The 18,871-nt window shown below is 41.1% G+C and overlaps 2 protein-coding genes across 2 annotated transcripts in view; one reads left to right on the top strand and one right to left on the bottom strand.

Moving 5' to 3' along the window:
• Positions 1 to 18,871, top strand: part of pcxb (pyruvate carboxylase b) — a 293,413-nt gene that overhangs the window by 171,577 nt on the left and 102,965 nt on the right. The window lies entirely within an intron of this gene.
• LOC134624934 (leucine-rich repeat and fibronectin type-III domain-containing protein 4) overlaps positions 7,036 to 18,871 on the bottom strand; it is a 37,028-nt gene continuing 25,192 nt past the window's right edge. The window contains exon 8 of the mRNA XM_063470142.1: positions 7,036 to 9,450. Within this exon, the coding sequence (XP_063326212.1) occupies positions 8,130 to 9,450 (1,321 nt within the window). The 3' untranslated portion in view covers positions 7,036 to 8,129. The remainder of the gene's footprint in view (positions 9,451 to 18,871) is intronic.

The raw sequence follows: 18,871 nt of genomic DNA, 5'->3' as shown, positions 1-18,871 counted from the left end.
CTCGTATGCAACACAATTGTCAAATTTAAAATTTGATGATCCCAGTAGCAGGAAATGCTGCAAAAGTTGTTGTTTAAACTTGTTAAAAACATTTAATCTGGGATTTTCTTTGTGTAAAACTTTTTTTAATGTATTGGGGGGAGGGGGGGAAGTGATCCAAGAGCTGTTTTAACTGTTATATTGTTGTTGTATGTTACAACTTCAAAGCAGACAGCTTCTAAAATATTGTCGACTAGTGTTGTACACAGACAATATGGTGTTAAGCGGCTCTGCAGTCTTTAGAGCTTTGTGCAAATTACAAGTTAAAATTCATGGCGACTGTGGCAAACTGAACGACGACAAAATTTGCAAGGGCGAAGCAGCTAAATGAGAGCGTGTGTAATATTTGACTAAGCTACTAAAGTACCGCGCTGATTTCTGGGTTAATTTTCTTTTCTGCTTTTTAGAGTTTTTGAAACTCCAATTGTGCCGTAATTCAGGGAAAATTCCACATTTAGGGTTTAGTTTTTAATTTAACCTTGAAACGTCCTCAACTCTTTATACCCAGTTTTCTTTTGCTGTATGTTGCCGTACTAAAGTAACCTATTACTGTCCAAGCAAAGAAGCTTTTCTTTAAATGTTTTTTCTTTTTTAAAGAATGAATAAAGGGGATATTGAGAAATGCAGGCAAATGTGGGAAATGATGCAGAAAATTAACCATAAAGGGAAAACTGAGAGACAAGGACAGAGGGGCAAACATGAAATGCCACAATATATTTAGGTGAGATAAAAAGTGAATGGAGCCGACTATTGTTTTAGCAGTGCAGTACTGCTATAGCAATAAAAACTGAGGACCAATAAAAGGCATATTCAAGTAAGACTCAAACACTCAGTAGGAGGGCTGAGAATGAGGCAGAGAATATTGTCTTACAGTGAGGAGAACATATTAAAATGAGTGAAAGATTGCTAAAGTGAACTGGCAAAACAATAGAAGAGCCAAGCAATGGCGTAGAAGAGAGCAGGGAGGTCAGAGAGAAGTGGAGATTACGAGTGAATGCAGTGAACAAAGGATTGAATGAGAAGTCAGTGAAGGTGAAGGAGAGTAAATTAGATAGAAGGCTAAATTAAAGATTGTGGAGAGTGTGAGAGGAAGGTAGTGAGAGAAAGAAGAGAGGAAATGATGCATGAAGGTAACGCCATGCAGGAGGCTCGGTCTTATATCATTTTAGCGCCTCTCTACTTCCAGCATTGGCTCCACTCCTCTTTCCTACTGTTGCCTTCTTTCTCCACGCCTGCTCTTTAAAGTTGTTCTGTGTAGCATAAACTGCTAACTTGATGGAATTAAACACGCCATATGTTTGCCTCATTATCGATGTTTTGCACATTGCCTGTCAGCTCTTACATTTGGGTAACACTTTTATTCTATTCGGATGCTTAGCTATCTGTAAGTGTCTAAATAAGGGACTAAGAATGAAATCTGATTCCCTGTGTGATGCAAGGTCAATAAATCCTTCTCCTCCTGATTTGCTACAATACAGGAGGTCTCCTCTACGCTCTCTCCCTTGATCTGTATCTTTCTTTTCTGCAACAATGTCTTCAACCTTTATCTACCTCAGTTCTTCAGTCTTGACTCTACGGGCCCAGATGATCTTGTCCAACCTTTTTTCTTTTTCTTTGATTGCTTGGTGGAGTGTTGGGAAATGAAATAAAATTGTGAATTCGAGACTTGCTAATGATATGGTGATTGCAGTAAATGCAAGGGTAAGACTGTTAATACTTTAAATCGGTGCATAAATATTGTCAAGGTTCCTTTAGATATGACTGTAAGGTAATATTTACATGAACATTCATCAACCTTTGTCATTAGCTGTCCCGACAACCTGTATTTATCATTCAGACTGCATTTCCCCTTAGCCTTGTTAACCGTGATTGGAAAATAATTAAATACTAGACAGAAACGGTGATTAGTGTCTGGCTGGTTTCTTGAAATCTATATGTTGAAGGCTCAGGATAGCGTTTTAATTTGAAGAATCAATGAATAGTGCAGCTTAAAATGGTAAAATTACATTTTTTTTCACACAGATGAGAATTTTAGGTTTACTGGAAAGGTGTTTTTAGCCATGTTTTTACAAATTTGTGGCATGGTTAAAGTCTACTCACAATAATATGATATGCAGGTGTGGTGAAAGAACCATCGTCAGTCTGTTTGTAGAACAAAAATTTAGTTAAATCAACTTTGCTTAAATAGTTTCAGTGGGGGAAATCATTTGATCCCCTGCTGAATTTGTACATTTGCTCACTTACAAAGTGATGAACAGTCTCTAATTTATGTAGCAGTTTCATCTTAATGGGGAGAGACAAAATATCAACTGTAGATCCTGGAAACCCAGTGAGTTTTATAAAAGATTTAAAAGATGACTTGAAAGAGATGCATAACATTGATTGAAATATCTATCCTCAAGCAAAAAATAACTCTGTAGAGAAACCCCTGTTTGCAAGCCCGGCCGTAACATCTTCCTTGTAGTTGGTCACCAGGTTTCCGTACATCTCAGGTGGGATTTAGGCTCTCTGCTCTTTACAGAAGCTCTCTAAATCCTTTAGCCCTTCAGCTCCCTTCGCAGCTTTTCTACACGACTGAGGGGTTACTCCATGACGTTAATGTGCTTCTTCATCAGCCGCTCCTTTGTTGCTGTATGTTTTGGCTCACTGTCATGCTGAAAGGCTCATCCACAACCCTTGCGGCACACAGTCCCGTTCATTGGCTGCTCAAGTCCCCAAGTCATGTTGATGCCAGGGAGTTTGATATTGGTTTCGTCTGATCCACACTTTTCTCCCAAGCCTTCTCTGAATCATTCAGATGATGATCATCCTCACTCCATGAGGCAAGATCTGGCATGGAGCTCCAGACTGAGGGCAATTGATGGTAATTTTCTATTTCTTCAAATTTCCAACTAATCATGCAGTTGTCGCCTTCTCGTCAAAGCTTATCGCTGATGGTCTTTTAGCCCAGACAGTGCAATGTTGTCCCTGATATCCTTTCACAGTTCTTTGGGTCTTGCCCATGGTGGTGCACTGATTCTGTGGACAGGTGTGTTTTATACACAAATCAAGTTGAGATCAGGAGCGTCTGTATTTGAGTGATCAGATTTTTGATTGTAATGTGTGCCACATGGGCTCACAGTTAATCTGTGGGAGGCAGAATTTCAGCTGGCTTAAAGGTGATCAAATACTAGCTCATTCAGTGACATGCAAATCAGTTTATAACTTTTATGTAATGTGTTTTTCTAGATTTCTTTGATGGACTTCATTTCTTTGTGAGCAAAGTTAAAATGATTATTCTACCAAGTGAGCTTAAGAGAAACAATGCTTTCCTTTTGGACGTTACTTATCCCTGTAAATTAAACTCTCAATCTCACACTTATATCCACTGTATCCTGTTGACACTTGCAGTAAAAGTGACTAATTAGGTGTGAAGCCCTGTGTGATTTCTGCTGCTGCTCCGTACTGCATTCACTAAACGGTGATTTAAAAATCTGTTATACACGTAGGTAAAGCGCAGTATCTGAGAGGTGTTTCCTATGTGCATTTTCTTCTTCATATTTGTACTTCAGAACCTCATTTTCAATAGCTTTGTGTAGTCATTTGTCATAATTTCAGGCTGGAGAGACAGCTGCATAGCGCTCATGGAGTGTTAGGGTTTGTAATAACTTTTTCTCAGATGTTCATGGGATGTTTGTCCATTAGACAGATGTCTTGTCTGCTCCTTTTCTGTCAAGGTACACTTCAGTATGTTCTATAACTGGTCCAACTGGTATCTAGCACGTTAGCTACTGACTCTTAAAGCATCCTGAGTAAGCAGTTAGTCAGCACACTGCAGGGAAATGCATCATACCTTTATCATAACTGCAAATGTCAGAGGAAGTTTGGCTGCTGGCAGACGCGACCTTTCAGGATGCACCAATAAGACGTGCACAAAGAAACATACAAACGATGCCAGAAGGTTATCTCGCAGTGCACAAACACGCGTTTGTTTGCTGAAAGGTAATTTTGTCTGTGGCTGTGAATGTTTGAATGTTACTCAGCATTTTTTTTTAATTGTGTGAAATTGGGCCAGGTTTTTGCCATCGGCAAAAAAAACAGGGGGAGAGTTGTGCTGCATTGTTGATCTTGCCTGTCACACTTAAGTGCACCCATGTACATACAGGCAGACACGCAGTTTTTAAAGGTGACTGTAGCAAAGACTCTGGCCACATTAAAAGGAAGACTCTTATGAGTTTTAAATCAAATTGCCCTCCAGCCTCATGTGCAGAGACACGCAGGTGCGCACACACTTTCCAGCACACCCTGTTTTACTCCCCCGTCACTGTTGATGGTCTCAAATTCGAACGCAGTCTACCACTCTAGCATTACCTGGTGTCTGATGCTCAAAGCACAAGAGGAAAAAAACCCCCAAAACTTTATGGTTAAAATGAAAAGACAATTTGCATTACAAAAATAACACATACACACAGACTTATCACACTGTTTGATTTTGATCTCTTCCTTAAACAGATATAAAAAAGTGTCTTACTTATGGGCATACTGTGGACACTGAGAGGCACACAGTGAAAGCCAAACACACTGATCATCTCCGTCCTCGACTTCTATCTCAATTTCCTTCACTTTTCCTTATCATAGTCTGTCTCCAGGTGTTTCAGTAGTCTCTCAGCCGCACCCCTCCCTCCATATCTATCTTCATTTTGGCAGCATCTGCATAGGACTCAACAGAAAGTGGAGACAGGAATTTAAAATAATAATAATAATAATGAAATGTAAGACTTTATTCTCAGGTGGGCTGAAAGACTAATTGGAGTAAATATTAAACCGAAGTAAAATAAACAGTTGTGCAGCCCTGTGCAGGAATCAGTTCATTTCAGCTAGGGATGCAATGAATCACAATCTCACTAATGGTTCATGTTTGTTTTTCCTTTCCCTCATTTTTTTTTTCTTTATTTTTTTTGCTAGGGACACACAGAAATCTTCAAGTCTTAATGCCCTTCATCACAATAACATTTAGCTACTGTATTATTGCTGCGATACAACATTGCCACTGTTGATGCTATCTTATTGTCGATGTTTAGTGATGCACCAAATTCAGCCCACTGTTCCATTCATCACACTGCTGAAGTGTTTTCTCAGCAACAAAGTGAAATAAGTACGAGAAACTCAGATTGTGCTGGTGGGATAGTTTTTCCCCATCTAACCTCAGAAAACCTCAGAAAAGTGCAGAGACAACTAGATCTGGTCTACCTCCGCTTCAGCTTTTTCCACTATGACCTGAAAGATGTAAATAATTAACAGAAATGATGTTTTGGTTTGATAGTTCATGTTTGACACTTTTCTTCTTCTCGTATGTTTAAAAGTTTAATTAGTTCTGCTCGGATGCAGATTGCTGCCAGCTCGCATCTCGCTTTGTTTCCAAGTGAGTGTTAATCTCAGCTGCAGATAGCATTGAAAGGGTCTTGTAATGTCTTATATTGAAATACAGAGACTGTCTGAAACCAGCTAATATTGTTGATAATAACAGAGCATCGGTTTCAGGATCCATTAGCCTGACGGCTTTTAGTTCCCGTTCTGTCTCTGTTGTCACATCAGCGCTCTTTCCCATTCTGTGTCATATCCAATATGTCCTTTGAAATCTTGTTTACTCGCACCTTTTTTCCTTCTAAACCCATTTCTCTGTTCCTGAGCCTATTGATCTCCCTTCTCCAACCAGTTTGCTTCTTTTTGTTTTCCTCATGTTTTTTTTTCTTTACTGTATGAAATGTTTTTAATTACCATAAGAATTACTTCACCGTTACCTCATAATCAGCTTCACTGACTGACAAGTAAACAGCTTCATTTTCGCCCCACAGATGTGCGTGCGCTGCAGCTTCTTTGACTCAGAAGTTTGCCTGGAGCTCAAAACATTTTCATGAGGACTGACTCATCTTCACAATTCTGTCCAAGTGCAAACTAAACCAAAGCAGCATTGGCACTTTTTAAAAAAATTAAACTATATCCAATCTAATTTTGCAATAGATTTAAATATAACACTGAAATCTGCTATTGGAGATGCACCAAAATACACACGATCAAAATTCACATGCAGTGCTTTTTTTTTTCTTTTTTTTTTCTCCCACGCATACACAATGTACTTAAGTAGTCAAGCGCACAAACATGACACATGGCCACGCGTTAATGACTCAGTCTCAGTTCCATACATGTAAATTTTATTATTTATATCAAGTCAAGAGAACAATATTGACTTTGGCAAAATGAAATGAGAACAGAAAGGAAACAACACTGATTGTTATTATTGGAATTGGCTTTGTTTAATAGGCATCTGTGTGTGTGTCTGTTTTGGAGTGTGTGCTTGCCAGTTTGTTTTGTGCTGTGCGCTTATTCTTGTTGTTGTTGTTGTAGTAGTTTATTTAACTGCCTAGTCATAATCATGTTCTTTCCTACTCATGAAGATTTCTTGTCTAAAACAAAAAATCACACTTTTCATAGTTTGCGTTCGATCCTAGAATCACTCCCCAGAAAACTTTGAAAAACAAACACATGGTGCGACAAGTTACATTATTTTATTTATATACTATATATGTATGTGTTTGCGTGTGTGTTTCTCTCTGATAGAAGTTTTTAAGAGTCTTCCAACAGATTTTATAGCGTTTAGTGGCTTCTGTAGCAGTTTGATTCATTTACTTTTTTTTAAACTGCTTCCTTTCTGAGAACATTCAATTTGGATTTACCATGTGGCACAAAGGAGTTTGAAGTCACACAAATAAATTTGAAATTTTAATTCCCGTTTAACAGTTTCCGCTTTCTCACCATGCTACACTGCTGAAAATAACAAGTTGTACCGGTTGTGGTGTATTTAAACATTTCACTCTGCTTTCACTCTCAGTGGAGCTCAAGGACACCTCACCTTAAATTTTAGTGTGTTTTTTTTTTTCCTTTCTTTTTTTACAGCATATCCAGAAAGCACGAAACATGGAGTCTAGTTCACCGGCTCGCCCCCCCGCCCCACCCCACGAACATTCATATACACACAGGCACACAAATGCATCCTGTCCCTGATCCATAGATGCGTGCACACTTGCGCATCCATTAGCATTATTCATCTGTTTGGTCCATTATCATCTGACATCCAATACGATCTCGTCTTTTACAAATGCACACGCTTACACGTTCCATTGTGCACTCCCGTCTCCTCCATTTTGTAATCCATATCAACTCCATTGTAATTCCAGTGTCTTTCTTTTAATAATGTCTGCGCTCCCCTCGCTGTTTCCAGCCTGTATCGATTGATCATGTCCAATGCACCCAGCTCTGTATTTATACTCCCATAATCCGCAGGCACAGCGAGCCAAAATCATTGTCCAGACACAGAGGACACATAAAAGTCACATTCAGAAAAGAGCTTCAAAATGGCCGGCTGCGTGAAAGCCAAAACAGAGTGGGGCTGTGTCATCCAGACCTTTTCGCTGATGCATTTCTGTCACAAGTATTTCTCCAGTATTAACAGTGGTGGTGTTCTTGGTCCGGTGTAAATCCTCATGGTGGTGTGGGAGCTGAGACTCTGGAGAATTGAATGGTTGTGTTAGTGTGATCCACACAGTTCACAACATCTCCTTCTCTGCTGTTACCTTTTTTCTCAATCAATTTTCTGTTTCCTTACTGACGTTTTCCCTCATTTTTTCCTGAATTTACATCCTCCCATGTCCCTCTCACATATTTTTTTTCCTTTTTTTTGTCACTGCAATGATTGTACTTTCTGTCCCCGTCACCTTGAATTTTTAAAGATTTTTTTTTTTTATTAATTTATTTTTTGGTCACATTTCTCTGCCATCACTTTCGAGGTTCCTCGGAAAGCCTCTTACAAATCCTGACCTCACTTCTTGGTATACTCTCTCCTCTCACCTCACAGGGCAAATCAAGAAGCTGCATAAGTGACACTTGAGTCACTTGCTCTCCTCCCTTCCTCTGAACTGGAAAAGTTTTTCATCTAAAACAGTTTTGCTTTTGTAATCCCTCCTCACCTCTTTGGCCTTCTTAAATCAGCATCTCATTCAAACTGTCCTCATACTGAACCCTTTATCCCCCTCCACTTTTTGTAATCCGTGCCCCTATACGACGCTTTCCTCCAGTTCTTCAGCACTCTTTCCATCCTTTCCTTTTTCCCTACTCCTGTCTTTTCCATTATTTGCTTTCCCGGGAGTAATCCCAGTGTTAGAGTTGGAATTGGTGGCGTTATAAGCATGAATATATCCCCTTTGGAAATCACAGTGACCCCCAAACCCGCCGCTGCTTTCGCCCTCGTCGCTCGTGGTCGACGAAGCTGTGCTTGCTGTCGAAGCGCACTGCACCAGCATTCCATGCAGCGACTGGCTCCGCCTTGTCCAGATGACGCTTAGCCGCTTGGCATAACTGACAGCACCATAGCGCCTGGCGACACTTGCTGCGGCATCAGTCGCTAGCGCGACCGAGGAGCCCATATCGAGTGAGTGCCTCCGTTTGCTAACTGTTCCACAGGCAGGGCTTAGAGGGGAAACGGGGCTCTGATAAGCCTGTGAGGAGTTCCATTTGTCCCTGCCTCTGGGTGTGACTCTCCAGTCCAACAGCTCAGAGTCTCTCAGGGGCGCCGCGAGAGAAAAACTAGCACGATTGGTCAGCTCTCGCTCCAGTCGGGGCCTTGGGCGCTCCCTCTGACGCGCCTGACGGGGAAGGGTTGAGGGGGGAGAAGGGGAGTAGTAGAGGGGCGTTCTGTCACTTTCTGAGGTGTACGGTGGTGCCTTGTCCAACTTTCGCTGTCTCACCACCAGTGCCATCTCACTTCCTGCCCCTGTCGTTGTGGAAACCACGCCTCCAGCTGAAAGAAACTGCTCCAGGTTGACTTTAGGTTTCGGCCTGGGCTTAGGAGGCAGTTTTGGAGGCACAGAAGAGGCAGAATCGGCCTCTTTTTCCTTTTCATTGTCCTTCTCTCCTCCTCCTCTCTTAGAAGGCAGACCATTGGGCAGGACCACCATCATCATGTCTCCAGAACCATTGGATTGGTAGCATCCGGTACCGTTTCCTCCTTTGTCCCCACCTCCTACACTCCCCTGACAGCAGGCCCCGCCTCCTGCCTCAGTATTGCTGCTGTGACACATTATATGGTCCCCGTGATTGCAAACTCGGTGGCGAACCATGAGTGCCACAGTAAACACAAGTAAAGTGACCACAACAACGCCGCCAACCAGTATGGTGAGTGTCCCGCCCAGAAAGTGGGCTTGCAGAGAGCGACATGCAGGGTAAACATCCTTGGTGGAGAAGGTTGTGCAGCCCAGAACTTTTGTTGCAGCTAAAGATGTGATTGTGTCATCAAAAATGGCCAACACGCACAGATTATAGTCCACACCAGAAACCAGGTTCTTCAGCAGGAATCGATCGCTGGTTGACGGTAAGATTCTAAAGAGGGAGTAAAGGGAAAAAGAACATAGGTCAGTTACATAAACATGGACTATGCACAGAAATGCATAGCGTCTGCTGTAATTTGAAACCTGACCTCGATATTCTCACTAATCTGACTTTAAGATTAGTGAATTTAAGGAATAAATGGTTGAAGATTGGGAAAACAAGCGGAGGAAAGGGGCGTAAAGGGAGGGCTAGAAACTGCACAGGAGTAAATACTGCAGTAGGGGAGTGAGGGGAAAATGAGGCTATTGATGGAGAGCGCACCTAGGGAACATGAAAAGAGAACTGTCTGCTCATTTGGAGAGCAGGAGCGTGTCTACATATGTGGGGATGTACTCGCATCTTTGCAGGAAGCAAACATCACAGCAAAACCGCACACATTTGGTCGTTTTAGGTTTAATTGCTGAATTAAAGTGAAAATATAGTTGATGCGTTTGCTTTTCAGCAGATCTTATGAAATTAAGACATATATAATCTGGCTTTGGTCTTTTAGAGTGCAGATGTTTTCCTGTGTGTCTGTAATGAGTAAGAGCTTGCGTGGGATAATAAAGAGAGAAGTGCTTTGAATGTGTCCTCATTTTAAGTGTTCGAGCAGCCGTTAGAAATAACAAATGGGCGAGAGGTGAACAATAGAGGGATATTGGGGGGTAAAGACGGTGAGGGAACAGGCGTTACATAAGTTGCATGTGATTTTTCTGTGTTTGCACCTGGATCTATGTTTGTATTTATGGGATGAGGGAATAAACGTGTGTTTTCATGTCAGTGGGTTTGTGTATGTGACATGCCAGGGGTAAAGTGTGTGTGGGAGACTGAAGCGCACCTCAAGTGTCGCTGATGGGTATGACTCTGCCCTCTGCATTTCCAAACCTCTTGTGTGGGCAAGTATGTATTGTAGTTTTGTTTTGCTAACCAGAGTATTTTGTCAGTAGTTCCTTTGTTTTTCCTCTGCATCACGCTGTCCAAGTCCTTTTTTTCTCTCCATTTGTTTTCACGCTACATCAAAGGGCTTATTTGTATCCTACGTTACTAACCATTTCAGCTCCCCTCAGACCTGAGCTACATCCTATAAATGCCATCTAGGATGACTCAGACATCCAGGGAGCTGCTGCAGAAGTCCCCTAACCTTAATCAGTATGTAATGCCTTCAAAATGGAGACCCAGAGACAGCAGCAGTTTGGTCTTGTTTTTCTTCAGTTTTAAATTGGGGGTAATTGGCGCCTGTTATATAATGAAGTTTTTCAAATAAAACCAATCCGATTGACAATTCTCACATCCATATTTATATCGATGTTGGTGTAAAGATGGGATTAGTTGTCTTGAATAATGCAGTGCTAGCTGGGAAATGAGAGGGGCCTTCTTGAGGCAAGCTACAGGCCAGAGCAGTGGATCTGGGTTATGGCAAGTAGGAATATTGATCATTTTCACCACCTCCTCGAGGCTTTGAAAGTTAACAAAACCGAATGTTTCTACAAATGTCCAGAATATAAACTTTTGCACTCGTATAATTTAAAAGAAAATATTTTTTTTCTTCCTCTCTCTTTGCAAATAACAATGTTTCAAACAGTTGCACCGTTTTAGCAAATTGCCTGGGGTGATTTGAATAGCAAGGACTGGCACTGAAATGCTTCCAAACTTCTAATTTTCAGCAGAAGCTCGGTATGATTTTAACAAGAAATTATAACGTACTGTGTGACACTCCAGGTTCCCAGATAATCTGAGTAGACACATGGGGCATCGTCATTAAAGTCGTCCTCATCCGGCGGTCATTAGGTCGCTATAAATTCCCTTCTAACAGTTACAAATTTGCCCGTTAACTCGTGCTGTGCGGTGGAGCAACTTGGGTTCCAGGTGTATGTTTCCATGGCAAAGGCTCATTATTTGACTCGGCAGTGTAGTAATTATACTAAGAGTACCTCTTCTTCTGATATCCACACACTAAGCACTCGGGACCAATCAACTTTCCTAGCTTCATTTCCCAGAATATTAGTCATGTCTTATTTTCAGAGAATTGACATAAAAATTGCCAAAATTTTTCCATAGCAACATCATAAGCACAGCATAAGCTTGAGAGATGACAATTACAAAAATAAAGCTCTACTTTGATACGCTAAGAAATGTGTATGCTGAAGCTAATTTAATCTTTCTCACAGAACTGTAAAGAAGTGTCAGAGATCTCTGAACTCATGGATATAAACTACAATGGACAACCTAAACATCAGAGCAGTAACCAGCACTGACATAGAAAGACGAGGGGTTTTGATTAAGGAGTTTTCATATTCCTACAGCAAAAAGACATCCAGAGAGTGAAAGTGAAACCGAGGATTATAACCAAATATCTCAGGGATGAAAGCTCAAAATAAAACCTCTTGTGCAATCAGTCAAGCCAGAGAATTGTGAATAGCTCCTGTGAAGTCCAGTAGTAAAGACAGGGGGTGCTCAATCAGATTTCCAACATGAAATATACAAGAGGCATCGCTCGCTATGCTTCTGTTTCTGAATAAAAAGCCTTGGTCATAGTATAGGCTTATAAAAGCCCCCGAGATTTATCGCAGTGGTGTCAGTTCATCCACAGCCTTTATGCGTCTATATATAATTGATAGATCCCACAAGACAGAGCGACTTGACCATCATTGGAGTGATTCATGTACTCCAGTGAGTTGCTGCTTCTATCTATCACAGGCTAATACCCAAATCTCTTTTCTTACTTTGATTCATATTAGTGCATAATGGTTCAGAGTTACATGTGTTGCTGGATACTGAATAAGAATGCCTAAATCTTATAAGATGATATTCTTGACCAGTATATTTGCATCTGTCTGGATTAGCCTAACATAACTAAGCTTTCTGGATGAGTCTTTGATTTGGTCCTCCATTGTGACCATGCCTCACACAGTCATGCACACCTTTAGTGAATCCACAAGTCATTTTTCTAATCCTACCTTTCAGACTCCTCCCTTTTTATTCAGTCTGTCCTCCATTCTTCCCTCTATATACTCCTTTAAAGCTCTTTATCAGTCCTCCACCGTCAATGCGTCCAACTTATTTTATTTTTTTCCTCCATCAGTCTTACATGACCAGATTTCCTCCGTTTGGGTGATCAGCCTCTCCTTATCTCTTCATATCCCATGCCCTTTTCATTGCGGTGTAATCACCCATCCCTCTTTTTCCTTAGCCTAAATCTGCAGTGATGCAGTCATCTTTGGTTCAACCTCTTTTACAACTTCACTTATACTTGTGCTGTTCACTCTCCTCCTCTGGTCTAATCCTGTATCTTTTACCTCATCTGCTTGCCTCAAATCCTTTGGTATTTTCCACCAGGCTCTACCTGATCTCCCAGCCTCTCTTCCTTTTCAGTCACTCCACTATATCTCTATTAGCCACACCAATAACCATGTACCATGATTGAGCATCCAAGGTCACTCTTCCTCCCCTCTCATCTACCCCTATCTCCTCTGCCATCTCCTTTTTAGGTACCTCTGCTCCTCCCTCATCCTATTGCCGCCTCTTTTCCTTTTCACTACCCACCTCACCATTTGCACTCATCCTATATTTCTTTTCCTCTTCCTGTTGCCCACCACCTCTGTCTTCTTTCCCACCCCGCCACTGCTTCCTCCCTTATGAGATTGTGAATCACCTCTCTAGTTGTTTTTGCTACACTGGGAGCGACAGAAATAGGCAAGCAAATTCACTAAAATATACATGGAAGACCCAGACACATTCACAAACGCATGCATCTTTGATATGCTGATTCGCTACCACTCACTGCATTATTCATTTTTTACCCGTATTTAGCTATGTGGTGTGGGTACACATGAAATAATATTCGGCTAAAATCTCTGTGCTCGAGACATTATGTTCATGAATACAAAGTGCATCTCGTGTAACTCGGACTGATCGTCGTGGACTACTACGAAAATTGATTGATTAAACGGCCGTGGTGTTGTCTGTATTTGCGCCGACTCTATCTTTGTGGGCCGGCTTCTAACATACCAAGAGAGCTTGTTCCATCCCTGTGCTTCTAATTATGGTTAAAGCCTGCAAAGGCGTGCACATCCACAGATGCAGGAAGAAAGTGAACGAGACAAGGGAGTGCTTTGTTCAAGCCGGTGACACAGAAACGAGTAATTATTAGTACCCGTGAGAGTAAGGAGGGAGAGGAAAAGAGTGATGGAGGGAATAAAGGAGTGGTGGAGCCCAATTTTTTTTCTTTCTTCTCATCGTACTTTCTCTGTCTTCTTGTTATTCTCGCTGTCTCATGTCTTCCTCCTCTCTGTCAGTGTTACCAAGTCTGGTGGTCTGACACCAGACAAGATTGGGCACAGAGAGCAAGAGCCGGAGGAGTGAGTGAGAGAAAGAAAGATGAAGAGGAACAACAAAGCAATTATCTCCTTCTGGCTGACATGTATCCAGCTCTCCTCACCCCCCACCCCACCACCCCCACCTCATGTCACGCCTTTTGTTCGTTCACTCTTTCCTACATACATTTTTAGCCTTGATTCGTCAGACTGTTTATTGCCTTGTTATCTGTCTCTCTCAATTTTGTCTGCTTTCTTCTCTTTTCCATGATCACCCCACCCCCCTCTTCCTTTATCTGGCTTTTCACTTAACTCTTCCTTATTTGGCCTGATTTTATTTTTTTCCCCCTCGATGCCTGATTCGGTTGTTTCCTTTCTTTTTGCGACCTTCTCCTTGTCATCCTCATCGTTGCTCCCCCTTTCTTCACTTTAACCACCTAAATGTTTATAGGAAATTCCCTGTCCATCCTTTGCTACCTGCTTACCCCGTCCTTTTCCTTCATGTGACTCTACAGAATAATATAATGTGACATATGAATTGAGTGCTGACCCTGTTCTCTTCCCCTTCCTTTTGAAGCCTCTGATATGAGCTGACGCATGTATTGACACAGTAGTTTAACACTTAATTAGCTCTTCCCATGGGGTAAAACTCTTCACTTCATTTTGCCCCATATCCTTTTCGCTTCCCTCCCTGCCCTCTAACCACTCAGCTGTCCGGGTCCTTGTTTGTTCATCTTGCTTTCCTCTTTTTCCATCTTTGAGGCTGCATGCCTCGGCATGCCCTGCTCCCTGCCACATCTCTTATTGCATCCTTATCAATCCCAGCCTCAGCATTTGCACATATCTTCTTGCTTTTATGATTTTTTTTTTTTTGTGTGTTGGTTCCCAAGTAAAAATGAAGTACTGATATCAGTTTCCTCACCAACATTATATTGGAGAATACAGAAAGCCATATGTAATATGACAAAGTGAAACCATGTGAAGATTTTGATGGATTTCTGATTGGACCAGTGGGGAAAATCATTTGCACAGCTCAGTGTGTTGTTTGTTTTTTCCTGTTTTTGTTGGCTGAAGACACTATAGTTTAGGTTCTTGTCACTTTTGCTAAGCACATTTAGTTTACATGTAATGAAATGTGCTGTATAAATAAAATCGACACTGACACATAGTTTGGTGTAGTTATAGTCAGTGCCCCAGGTGAGCATTTATAAATATATCCGTAGCACAATTCAGTGTTTTGTCAAATATTAGTCAGATATGGTGGGTAATTTGCAGCAGGAAAAATCCTTAATGCCAACACCTAATTTTCAGGATTTTTTATTAAAGCCCTCTCCTTTTGTGACTCATTAGCCGTGTTCTCAGCTCTGTTTCTCAGCACGCTCCTTTCCTGTGGCTTTCAACCTCTCGCTCTGTACTTTTTACAGTGCGGCCTGTTCTTAGACACAACTTTCATTATTCTCATTATTTCTCAAACTCTGCGTGATTTTCTCTCCAATGTACTCCTCTTGCTCTCCCTGTGATCGTTTCTGTTCCCATTAAATTTTGTGCCAAACTTGGCACTTTGAGTGCCCGGCAGAAAGGTCGATCATGTGGTGACTGGGGTGCAATTGTAAAAATTGTCAAAGCCACTCTACTCCTTTTTGCACTTTTTAAAGACTGTTGTTGAACCTAATGAGAAACTTTTGACTCCGACACATACAAGTGTCATACAGATGACTAATTCCCAACTGCTTGCTAGAGGTTAAAAATAGATGGATTTACACTTAAAAAAAAATGATGAAGCACAGTGAAACGGCAGATATCTTGTATAATTCTTAGTGAATAATGTATTATACAGAGTTTGGGCTCAGTGAGACTTGTGCTGAACATGGAATAAGTTTCCTATAAAATGTCTATTTACTACATGTCAGGTGGATTTTGACTGGTAGAGAGAGCATTGTTTATTCCTCTACAGTCCCAGCCAATTTAATGCTTCTTTCTGCTTTGTGTTCCTGCATACAGTAAACAGAATATGTAAACGTTTCAATTCAATATCACAGCTGCCATTAAAGTTGACGTGCTTCTGATTAAGACATGACCAAAAAAGCTTAAGATGTAGTGTCGGCTGACGGCCTCCAAACTGTCTATGACTGCATGTTCTTGTGACTTGCAAGTGCTGACGAAAACACACTTTTGAACAGATGGTGCTCCATCGGTTGCTTTAAAATGCTGGCTCATTAACATGGACTCGTACTTTCCTGTCCTGTTCTTTGTCCTTCAGGTAGGCCAGTCCCATGTGTGGGCAAAGAAGTCATGGTAATTGCTCACTTTAACCAGCAACAAGGAAATCTTTGGCAGTTCTTTTGCTGTGCTTTTCAGAATCTGAGCTTCATGTCACATTGAAGGATCAGTGACCGTGTGGTGCTGTTAAAGTGTAGCAGAGCTCCGGGAAGGAAGCTGGCTTAATGTTGTGAGGGAGCACATCTCAAAGGAAGCCACATTCATGACATTGTACCTGTTACTCTCACAAATGCCAGCAGAATTACAAGGCATGCTAAAATGGAGGTTGGTATTGTCTAACATACGACTGACCTTTTAAAGGATACAGTGTAGTCTGCTGTTCTCTTATCTGTATACCACCATCTTACTATGTACTTATTTCTTGTCATTTCTCAAAGATTCCTTTTTTTCCTGTGTTTCTGTCTTAATTTCTGAATGTTCTCAACTTGGCCCTTGTCTCCCCCTCTTCCCATCTTTTGCCCAGTTCAGCTAGTGGCTGAGGTTTTCTCCTCCTCCCAAATTCAGCAATAGAATACGAACACAAATCCCAGATAAAAAGCCTGAAATCTCACTGACCTGGTCTCTCCTTTTGAGTTTCTAAGCCACACTTCCTTTGGTTGATTCCTTTTTTTCCCTGACCTGCTAGCTGGTGTGAAACTTTAGTTGGCACTAGCTCATTGATAGCATGATGGGAATCCATACTGGAAATGCTCGACAGCATTGCAGTATGCTGCTTTCCTCCTTCTGTCCTGAGAGACTGATTCCAGTATTTCCTCCAGGTTGTACCTCAAAGCCTCCAGACTTGTCTCCTATTTCAACCTGTTTTCCAAACTGACCCGTTAAAATGGCCACTACCCTACTCTGTGACAGATACACCCCTCTGTTTTCCTGGTGGTGTGATTTGTTCAGTTTGGCAAAACCTCAGATCGCTTACTCCCCTGTGATCCCAGCTGGTCAGTGACTCATTCTTTCATGCTTATCTCTTCTGTTTTCTTTTGTCTCTCTCACAGCTGAGTGTTTAAGAAAAGCATTTTACTGGTGTCAACCTTTTCCCTTAAAGAGCTACGTTTAGGTGCCCAAAGAAGAATAGTACGAAGTCTGTATTTTTATCCAACCACCCTTGAGAAAATATAACATTAAATATTAAAACACTTAAATTTTGAGTCAAATTTAATCAAGAAACTAATTAACCTGGTATTGTGTTGTTTGATATCTCATAGTTTATGTAGAGAGTATGTTCTCTTAACCTTTGTTAGTAGAGATAACCAAGCTCGTTCCCCTGATCTCAGAGTATTATCCACTGAGAAATTAACACTAGTGATCAACAAGGAACTTGAGATCTCAGTGAGCTCATTTTATGTATTACAAGTGTGTTGTAGGAGTATATAGAATCTGCATGTTATTTGTTTTGATGTTGCATTTCTATTGGACATCTCTTTATCTCCATCCTTTCAACTGCACAACCTTCTTTTCAGCAGAGGAGCACTTTGCTTTCACAAAATTGCCTCGTCTCTATTTCTAAACGTTCCTGCTCCCTTGTCACATTATTCCTGTTTGCTTGTTTTTTTTTAAAGATCGGCTTTCTAGCGCTTTCGCTGTCTTTCGCTGTTTCCGTGGGCTCCATTTTCTCCTTTCTCCCTCATTGCATCAGTTCTCCCAACCGCCCTCTTTCATACCCAGGTGTATATCTGTGTACACAGTCTTTCTATTTCAGTTATGGATTTAAATACCTTCCCTCCCTCTCTCCACCCTCGGTTCCTTTTTTTGTTTTTGTTTTCCATTTCCCACGTGGGCCTTCTACTCTCTTGTCCTCCTTACTGTCAGTCTGCTTTCACACATCCTGCTTTTATCTCAATCTCACCTCAAGGTGATTTGGGTAGAACCCATCTTCTCAGTCTTCTACAAGTCTCAGTCCACATGTCTAAATTCATCTGCTTTCCCCTTCTAACTGTATCCTTCACTCATAGTATTGCTTTTTACCTCCCCATCCACCCTTTTGCATACAGCAAAAGGGTTCCTACTATTTTTACTTTACTCTCAAACTTTCAGATTATAGCTTTTTTTCCCTCCACAATCATCTTTCCATCTCTCTGTTCTCTACAGTCTTTGTCATACGAGTTTCTCTACCCCTTAAGATACACTTACAGCTTAATGCCTTCTTTATAATACCTGAGGGAAGCCACATTGAACCCCAGCATTACTGCCAGCTAAAATAAAAAACAAAAAAAACCCCACACAAATAATAGCACAGTGGCAGCCCTTGCTCAGCCAGCCCACAGTGTCTTATCCCATCTTTCTCACTGTTTCAGCCACTGTAGCAATAACCCCACGCATAATGTCTCATCAGTCTACGCTCATAAATTCAGAAGCAGTAAACTTTGAATGTGTACCGCCATAATTCATGAACAGCACCATAGTATTGTACATGTAAGCACACCAAGTAGCTTAAAAAGCCACACTGTTTTATATTGAAAGACATTAGTCTCATCCTTTAGCTTTAGCTTTGTTTAGACTGTTTTCTCTCATAGTTTCTTATGCAAGTACAATATTTTAGAAATGATAATAAAAAAGGTGCGATTTTTCAGGAACTTTGTTTTGCGCTTCCTTTGCAATTACTTTATGTAGAACTTATCTTGTATAGCCACAGCTACATTAGAGCAGTGGAAAAAAGTGTAATTTTCAAATACTTGCAGATTTTCCTAGTTTTATATCCATGTTTTTCCAGATCCTGTACTTGTATTCCATATCGTAAATAAGAGCTTTGAATTTGTGGTTAAGAGATTCAGTCTTTCTAATTGGTTATTTATCTCCCTCTTAGACTTTGATGAGTCATACACTGACATAACTTAAGAAAATTTGTT

Source organism: Pelmatolapia mariae, linkage group LG3_W (assembly GCF_036321145.2).
Source record: "Pelmatolapia mariae isolate MD_Pm_ZW linkage group LG3_W, Pm_UMD_F_2, whole genome shotgun sequence".
In the NCBI taxonomy this organism is placed as follows: domain Eukaryota; kingdom Metazoa; phylum Chordata; class Actinopteri; order Cichliformes; family Cichlidae; genus Pelmatolapia; species Pelmatolapia mariae.
This window is presented reverse-complemented; position numbering and strand designations above follow the sequence as displayed.